Source organism: Empidonax traillii, unplaced genomic scaffold, assembly GCF_003031625.1.
Source record: "Empidonax traillii isolate 1590-97213 ecotype Southwest subspecies unplaced genomic scaffold, ASM303162v1 scaffold591:size1139884, whole genome shotgun sequence".
Lineage (NCBI taxonomy): Eukaryota > Metazoa > Chordata > Aves > Passeriformes > Tyrannidae > Empidonax > Empidonax traillii.
The window spans coordinates 517194-526458 of NW_020955784.1; the positions used below are offsets into that span (position 1 = coordinate 517194).

General features: G+C 39.3%; 1 protein-coding gene across 3 annotated transcripts in view; it reads left to right on the forward strand.

Moving 5' to 3' along the window:
* Positions 1-4172, forward strand: part of MLIP (muscular LMNA interacting protein) — a 104878-nt gene extending 100706 nt beyond the window's left edge. For all 3 annotated transcript variants that reach the window (XM_027898322.1, XM_027898324.1, XM_027898323.1), the window contains 2 exons: positions 1831-1865; positions 3863-4172. In XM_027898322.1, coding sequence (XP_027754123.1) covers positions 1831-1857 — 27 coding nt within the window. In that variant the 3' untranslated portion in view covers positions 1858-1865; positions 3863-4172. The remainder of the gene's footprint in view (positions 1-1830; positions 1866-3862) is intronic.
* The last annotated feature ends 5093 nt before the right edge of the window (positions 4173-9265 follow it).

Below are 9265 nucleotides of genomic sequence, written 5' to 3' on the forward strand. Positions count from 1 at the left end.
TTACTAAACTAGGGGAAAATAACTCTCATGTAGTGTGAATGCAAGGGTGGTCACGTACTCTGTCCTCCCAGAATGAGGTTCAAAAAAAGCATGAGTCTGAAATGTCCTCTGATGTGCATTTAGTCAAGGTGATGCTTGTCTGTTGAAATCTGCTGCATGCAGTAGACTTCCTCAAACGTGTCAATGCATCTCCATCAATTACTGACAGTCCTGGCTCACTGGGGAGGTCCCAGATGATTGGAAGTTGGCGAATGTCACACCAATCCACGAAAAGGGCAAGAAGGAGGACCTGGGAAACTACAGGCCTGTTAGCCTGACCTCAGTGCCTGTCAAGGTTATGGAGCAGATCATCCTGAGTGCAATCACACAGCACCTACAGGATGGACAAGGGATCAGAGCCAGCCAGCATGGTTTTAGGAGGGGCAGGTTCTGCCTGACCAACCTGATCTCCTTTTATGATCTGGTGACCCACCTGGTGGATGAGGGGAAGGTTGTGGATGTGTCTATCTGGACTTCAGCAAAGCCTTTGACACCGTCGCCTACAGCATACTCCTGAAAGAGCTGGCAGCTCATGGCTTGGACAGGGGCACTCTGTGCTGGGTCAGGAACTGGCTGGAGGGCCGGGCCCAGAGAGTGCTGGTGAACGGGGCTGCATCCAGCGAGTGGCCAGTCACCAGTGGTGTTCCCCAGGGATCAGTGCTGGGCCCAGTCCTGTTTAACATCTTTATCGATGATCTGGATGAGGGGATTGAGTCCACCATTAGCAAAGTTGCAGATGACAACAAGCTGGGGGGGGAGTGTCAATCAGCTGGAAGGCAGGAGGGCTCTGCAGAGGGACCTGGATAGACTGGAGAGATGGGCTGATTCCAATGGGATGAGGTTCAACAAGGCCAAGTGCCGGGTCCTGCACTTTGGCCACAACAACCCCCTGCAGCGCTACAGGCTGGGCACAGAGTGGCTGGAGAGCAGCCAGGTGGAAAGGGACCTGGGAGTTTGGAGCCAGCAGTGTGCCCAGGTGGCCAAGAAGGCCAATGGCATCCTGGCCTGGATCAGGAACAGTGTGGTCAGCAGGAGCAGGGAAGGGATTCTTCCCCTGTACTCAGCACTGGTGAGGCCACACCTGGAGTGCTGTGTCCAGTTCTGGGCCCCTCAGTTCAGGAAGTATACCAAGGCGCTGGAGCAGGTCCAGAGAAAAGCAGCCAGACTGGTAAAGGGCCTTGAACACAAATCTTATGAGGAGAGGCTGAGGGAGCTGGGGTTGTTTAACCTGGAGAAGAGAAGGCTCAGGGGAGACCTCATCACTCTCTGCAACTCCCTGAAAGGAGGTTGTAGCCAGGTGGGAGTTGGTTTCTTCTCCAAGGCAACTGTCAGTAAGACAAGAGGACATGGTCTTAAGCTCTGCCAGGGGAGGTTTAGGTTAGATGTCAAGAAGAAATTCCTTGCAGAGAGGGTAATCAGGCATTGGAATGGACTGCCCAGGGAAGTGGTGGATTCGCTGTCCCTGGAGGTGTTTAAGAAGAGACTGGATGTGGCACTTAGTGCTATAGTCTAGTAATTGTGTGGTTACTAGATCAAGGGTGGGACTTAATGATCTCAGAGGTCCCTTCCAACCCATCTGATTCTATGATTCTATGAAACATCATTCCCTGGTTCAGTAAACAGAGTTGTAAACTAACAGTGCAGCAAACCAGTGCTTTAAAAAAAGAGAAAGTACTGTATGAAGTTGTCAGCTGGTTTTTACACCTGTACTGGCCTAACATACTGCAGTTTTTATTCTCCTCTCCACTTTGTTTTCATCTTTTTTTTTTTTTTTTTTTCATTTTTCTATAGGTATCCAAAGAAAGAGGTTCTGTTTAGCTCTGATGGTGAGTATTACTTTTTTTCTAACTAGATTACAGTCACAATTTGAATATGTAACTACTTTGGTGTCACTTTAACAAATTTTTATGGCTTTGATTAAAAAGATGGTAGGGTGCTTTAGCTACACAATTTAGTGTTTGGATAATAAGATGGCTATGTTTGATGAAGGCTTTTCTATGAATAATTACCAAGACAGAATAATTCCAATTATTAACATTACAGAATAAAATCGTAATTGGATTGATTTTAAGTGGGATACAAACAAAAAGTTGGAAGAGATGGAGGTATGGGCTGGAAGTGGATGATAAAGTGATGTCAGGGAAATAAGATGATTTTTCTTTTTATATTTGAGCACATAATCACATAGTGCCATTAACATGAATAGTTTGCTATAGTTAAACAATACCATACTACAAATAATGTGCTATGCTTGAGAGCAGATATAATTTAGTACTTAACAAGGGAGGTCACCAAACAGATGATACTGAAAAGGCTGAAAGGCTCAATGCTTTTTGTTTGTTTGTTTACTTTTCTCAGTCTTCAACAACAACAAAAAAAAGAGTAACAGCCTAATGAAACTTACCCTTAAAATACTTAATTAAAGCAATTTCTCAAACACTAGTGATAGGCAGGATGAGTAAGTTCCCAGAAAACTGGAGAAAGGCAAACACCATGTCCTATCTAAACAAAAGAGGAAAGAAAAATCTAAAGAATTACTAAAAAGTCAGTTCTAACAGCATTTCCAAGACACTGGAACAAAGTGTTAATAACACATTTGTAGGCATCTAGAGAATGGTAGGGAGATAAGATTACTTGTACCCGGACACGTCAGAAACAAATCCTATCAAGTTGATCTCATTTCCTTCTGTGACAGCAAAGCAGATACAGGGATGTGTTTTATACACAGTCCCACACGGCATTCATAAGCAGGCAAAGCAGATATGGACTAAATTAAATTCACATAAGGTAGATACATAACTGATTGGAAAGCTGGACTCTGAGAAGAGTTATCTGCTGCCAAAGAGGGACAACATCTCACAGCTTTCCAGAATGCTGTGTTCTATTTAAAACTGTATGTGTTCACTATAAAACTTTGCCATTAGTTACTTGCTCCATCACGTGGACAGTAGGATTACCCAATTTGCATCTAATGCCCATTTGGGAGGACTTGCAAGAAGCTTGGAAGGCAGGATTTTAATTAAAAAAATGTCACTTACAAGAAGGGCTTGAAATAAATACAATAAAATTCATTGAAGACAAGTGCAAAAAAATATGAAGAGTACAGATAACAAAGGCATGACAGTGTTACTGCAGGTGAGAACCTGAGGATTGTAGGGGAGGACAAACTGAATATGAGTGGAAGAGATGATGTCCTAACAAAAAATGCCATTCCAGGGAGATGTTGAAGAGAGTGCTTATAATATGATAGAGGCAGTTACTCATGTCTGTTCAGTATTAGTGAAAAATCAGTTACATGGGACGTAGGAAACAAATAGGAGATTTTGAAAAAGTGTAAAGGTATCTGTGTCCTCACACAGATGAAAAGAAATAAGGACAGAGTAGAGGCACAGCAGTTTGTGTCTCTTCATAATGGACTATTATAAAGGGATATTAGTCACTTCTTTTTCTTTCCTGAGAGTAGGAGAAAGAGAAATATGCCTAAATTTCAGAGAGAATTAGTTTGAATTTGAACAGTTGCAGCTCTGTGAAAATTTAAGTCTTAAAAGCAATTTGCCTCTGGCTGCTGCAAAGACAGGTAAGCATCTCACAAGGTAGATCTGGTCTGCAACTCTCATCTGCTCCCACAGCTATAGTAGAGATGAGGTGGCTGAATATATCTTTTGGGTTGGTTTTTTTTTCCGTGAAACTGTGAGTTCCTCTTGTTAGCTATATCATCAGGCTGTATAAATGAGAAAAACTAAGTGACCTCAATGCGTGTTACACATCTTGCTACTCTTTCTTTTTGACCATTTACATTCATGAAAAAACTCTTCTTTTGCAGCCCCAAATTATGATCAAGAGCTGAAAATGCATTTTGAGACCTGATTCTATACTGAGAAGGAATCCACACCACAAATCTTATTTAAAGTACCATAAAAAAAATTGTCTCCAATATGATAATTGTAAAGCACTAATAACAATCAAATATTCTTTCAAGAGATAATCTTAAACGCTAGCATAATTAACTCCAGAGCTACACACTTGAATATGCCGTTTCTTGAAATGCTTACCGTTTTAAGAGATGCCCAATATAACACAGCGTATTTTATTTAGAAATAATATAAATGTTGAAATTAAATAAAGCTGTATTTTTGTTGCAAAGTGTTTTTTGTGGTTTTTGTTTTTACTCTTGTAAATCTAACTCCATGTGTTTTGAACAGCTGAGAATGAATGCCAGCACTGCTGGGAAAGGAATGCTCCTGCTTGCTTAACCTTGGTTACATTTTGACTCCACACAGGCACTTGGATTTTGTGAAGTAGACCAAAGACTATTCACATTTGTGCCAGCACTCACAGCAGTCAGCATGAACAGCGATTTTTTCCCTGCCATGCATATTTATAGCCCTTTTGGCCAGCAGAGTCTGTGCCAGTTGCTGAGTGCAGGCAAAATTACTGCAGCACAAGGAAGAAACACTACTTTCTTCTCCACTTCACACTCCTATGCTTTCGATTCTGTGCTGCTTCCACACGATGTTGTCCAAGCCTGTATCTTAAACAGTTTGCTTTCCAAATGCACTGTAAAAATCTAAGGAACTGATTGTCTATGCTTACATGAGTTAATTGCCTTCTCCCCAGTCTCTTAATCCTTTGAACCACAAATCATCCTCAGGTATGTATATGCTCAGCCCTCTCCTGGTGTGCAGGAGCATTTTACCTTCTGATACATTCTGGCTAAGACTAATATTTTAATGAGAACTGCTGCTGCTTTTATTAAAATTAATGTGATTATTTATGAAATACTACTATCAGTTAAAACATTAAACCCAGCTTAGGATACTCAGCCTTTTGCACTATTGGCTCTGGTGTATCTTCAATCCTGCTTTTTTAGCTGTTGGATTCTGGAACTGTGAAAATGGAAGAAAAGGTCAGCAACCAGTAAGTCTCTCTCTATGGGCAATATACTCATTTTTTCCCTTGATACAGGAGCATGTGCATTGTTCGTAATATTTTGAACAGATTGATACACATGTAAGGGTAGAGTTTTTGTTTAGTTTCTTTTCTCAATGGAAAAATAATAGAAGTTAAGTGTCTACACCTTGTGAATAACATACCTATTGACCAGATAGTGGGAAAAAAATTGAGAAAAGCATATCAGTGAGTTCAGGAGGAAGTTCGTGGGGGCAGAAATCAACACATAAAAACTTTAAAAAATAGATATAAATTCATACATATAAATGCATCTATAACTATAAATGTGTTAAAAATACTGTAATAGGCCTACCCACTAAGGACCTAATAGTATTTCTTGGGTTCAGTAAATCACTGAAGTGGGCAAAATTCATATTTAGAGCCAATTTGTGTGTGAGTCTGAAAAGTCTTAGTGTGCTTTTCTGCCCATTTTTTTTCGAGGCATTGGCTTTGTTCTGAATTTGTTCCAAACACAAATTCATTTTCCTTTTGAATTTCATTTTTGTAGAGCCCAGATCCATTCTAGTGTGTCTAACTAAGAGAATTATTCACCTGGTATAGTTTAGGTTTAGGTTTAGGTTTAAATTTACCTAGGTGATCGACTGAAGCCGATCGCCTAGGTAAATTTAAGGTGAAAGGAACACAAGCAAGAGAAAGAACTGCTGGAATTAGAGAAAGCACAAAGGAGAAATCCTTTTTTTGACCTCTGGATTTTTGAGTTTGTTCAGCTCTGCATACTTTAAGAATCAGTTTTGCTCTCTGTTCAAACAGCTTTCATCTATGAATGAAAAATGAGATTATATTGGCAATTACAGTCTAGGAAGTCTATCTTTTAAAAATAAAGGAAAATGTATTAAGAGGGAAAAATTCTTTAAGGAGAGATTATAAAGAGCAAAACATGGAAGTGATCGCTTTTTCAGGAGTACTAGAAAATTAATGGTTACTGCTTATTCAATAGTGTAATATATTTAATCCACGTTTCTCTGCCTTTACCCTGCTTTTATTCATTATTTTATGGTAAAATACACATTTCTGTCAGGATAACAATGACTACTTATGTTTAGTGAGGGCTTATAGTTACCTTTTTGCCTCATACGCTCTCACAGTCTGATACACCGTGTTCACCCCATCCTGTGCACGCTTGTGGTGATTCTGTTGTTGCTACATGCTGCAACTTAAGCTAGTGAAAAAATTATTTATTAAAGTTGTCCCAAGTGGTCAGAAGGGAGATGTGTTTAGCACAAGGGATATATTTGGACAATGATATAGAACATGACATGGGATGGAGAAGCAGAAGCAGAATTTATTACTTGAGAAAATTTGGTTGTTGCATCAGAATAAGGACAGCCACTGGCCCCAGGGTTCAGCTGGCTGCCATCCAAAGTCTAGTTTGGTGTGGCACAGCTCTGTGACCTTGACTCAGTTTTAATGAGAAAATTGCTCAAATATCAGGAAGTTCACAAGCTACTGTTATGCAAAATAAGAAAAGTGAAAGCACAGAGAGAAGAATTTTGTTAAAAGGGTAGCAATAGCAACTCTGGGCTGCAAGAGGAAAAAAAATAAATCTGTACCTTAAGGTATAAAAACAATTGTTAAAAGCACGGAATAAGAAAATGGCAACTCAGCAACACTGAGGATCAGCCTGTTATGAGGATTAAGATATAGACTTAAGAGGAGTGGCTGAGGGAGCTGGGGTTGGTTAGCCTGGAGAAAAGGAGGTTCAGGGAGGACCCTATTGCTCTCTACAAGTACTTGAAAGGAGTGAGGTGGGGATTGGTCTCTTCTCAGAGGTAATAAGAGACAGGAGAGGAAATGATCTCAAGTTGCACCACGGAAAGTTTAGATTGGATGTTAGGAAAAAATTCTTCACTGAAAGGGTGGGTAGGCATTAAAATAGGCTGCTGAGGAAGGTGATGGAATCACCATCCCTGGAAGTGTGCAGTAGGTGTGTGGATGTGGTACTTGAGGACATAGTTTAGTGGTGTTACCTTTGAATTCCTGCCAAATGTTTCGTGTTTTTTGAAACTCAAGGTCAAACATCAAGGAGTGCTGAAACAGGTACGAGGCAATTTTTGCACTTATCTCTGCTGACTAGAAGTAGGACTAGGACCTCAACTAGGAGAACTGTTATGTGTGGAATATGTTAATCTTCAATAGAGGAAAAGGATCACGTTTAGCTTTTACTAAATTGTTACAGTGAAGTCAGGGCATGCTTTCAGACAGTGGAGACAGAACCACTTTTGCTTACAGAGGAACCACAATAGAATAGTTTTGTGAGTTTTTTTAAAGGTTATAACACATGCCAGCAACTGTGATTTTATCAAGTTGCTGCACAATCTCATGTCCCTAAACAAAGCTGCTTAGAAGCACAAGTTACATTTTTGCATCCCTTTAAAAGAAATCTTACTCCTGTGTAAATGAGCTCATGAAATTTCCAGTGAATTCCTTGCCTCTCTTTTATCATCAGCAAGTCTTCAAAGTTGAAAACACATATATTCCTGTTCACTTATTCTGACTGGTGGACAACTTTAACCACATGTTAGCTTTTTTTCTTTCTTATGCTTCCAGAGCAATGAGATAACTCTGTAAAAATATTTCTGAAGATCTGTAGTATAAAGGAGATTTACCTTTTGCTAATGTCAGTGCAAATCAGAAGTCATTCTGTTGGAGCTGATGGAGCTGCATAAACATAAGGAAAAGAAATGGTTTATAAATTTAAGTGAACATTTCACTGTTTCCATGAACGTGTCCTTTCTCATTTTTCTCACATCATATTTGTCACATTGTAGCAGTCAGTGACAGAATTAACATTTTCCAGATTCCTGTCATAAACAAAACTTAATAAAAAAAAATGCAGAGCAAATTTGAAGGCTAAGACTTAGGTACTATTAATGTGGTGTACAGTGATTGCCTTCTGCTGACCTTGGCCTTTCTATTAACTTTCCCAGCGAAGATTGCTTGCAACAGAGCAAAATAAAAATTTTGTGATTGGATGTAATTTTCCCTCATCTGCAGTTCCTTGGTTGTGATGGGGACGGTGTGGGAGGCAGGTCCAATAAAAGCAATGCTGGCAAGAAATTATATCAAAGTCTTGAACATTTGGATTGCAAGCCCACATATATAAACACACATACATAATTTCCTCTTAATGTCTCTTCCATTCATGGCAAGGCATCCACACCACTGTGCTTTCAAAAGCAGCTCCTCTTTGATGTCTTCCTGAGCAGTCCAGTTGAAGTCACAAAGGGAGAAATCCCACTTGTTTCCTAGAAAAGAGCCTGCCATCAACATCTCTGGGTTCCTCTCACTTACTAAAAAATGGAGACAGAAGGATGAATAATTTTTACCTATGCTTGTTCAGCTTTGGAGACTTAAATAAATTGTCTCATAACAGTTCAGATTTGAAACAATGTGGGTTTTTTTTCTCCCCCCCCCCCTTTTTTTTTTTTTCCAATTTAGCCTTATGTGATACCTCTGCTTGAAACTTCAAAGTTCTTTGCTACTTCTTTCTGACTCTTTTAAGTTTTGGCAACAGTACCATGTATATTTCTTTAGGCCACTGTTCAAAAACCTGGAGATCATAGATCAAGTAGTAAAGGCCATTAGACTTATCCTTGATATCTGCTCTGGTTTTCTTTGCAGTTTTGTTAATACAACCATTTCCTTTTTAAATAAGAATGAGCACCCCTTGGTGAGTATTTATTACATTATTTCAAATGATTGCCAGTTCATTTTGACTAAAAAAATGCAAACCTTAGAAGAATACCTTTGGGTAATGGTTTATACTGAATATCACCTGATTTTTTTCTTAATTTGCCCATAGCAAAACAATGGAAAGTGAAGCATATAAGGCTAAGCTAGATGCAGGGGATGCAGGGTAAGTTTACTACAGTGACGTAATCCTGCTTATCAGAAAGGAAAATGTAGATAAAATGCAATCTAAGTGTTAAAGAGTTTATAGTCATATGGAGAATAGGTTAGTTATAGGTACATGAAAAGAAAGAGACCTTCCTTTGACACCATGTACTCATTGCTCACCCTGTTTTGATTTTAGGAGTTTAAAGTATAGAATGAAAATATTGGACCACGTATATTTTGTATATTCTGAAACTTTACTATAAACTTACTCACTTGCAAGAGAATGCATGCAACATTTCATAATGACAAATACATAGTTATGGCTCTGTTTAAAGTATCTCTCTATCTTGGGCAAATAAATCCGTTTGCAACATATCTGACTAATAATTAACACATATGGAATGTTCCTAGAAAACCA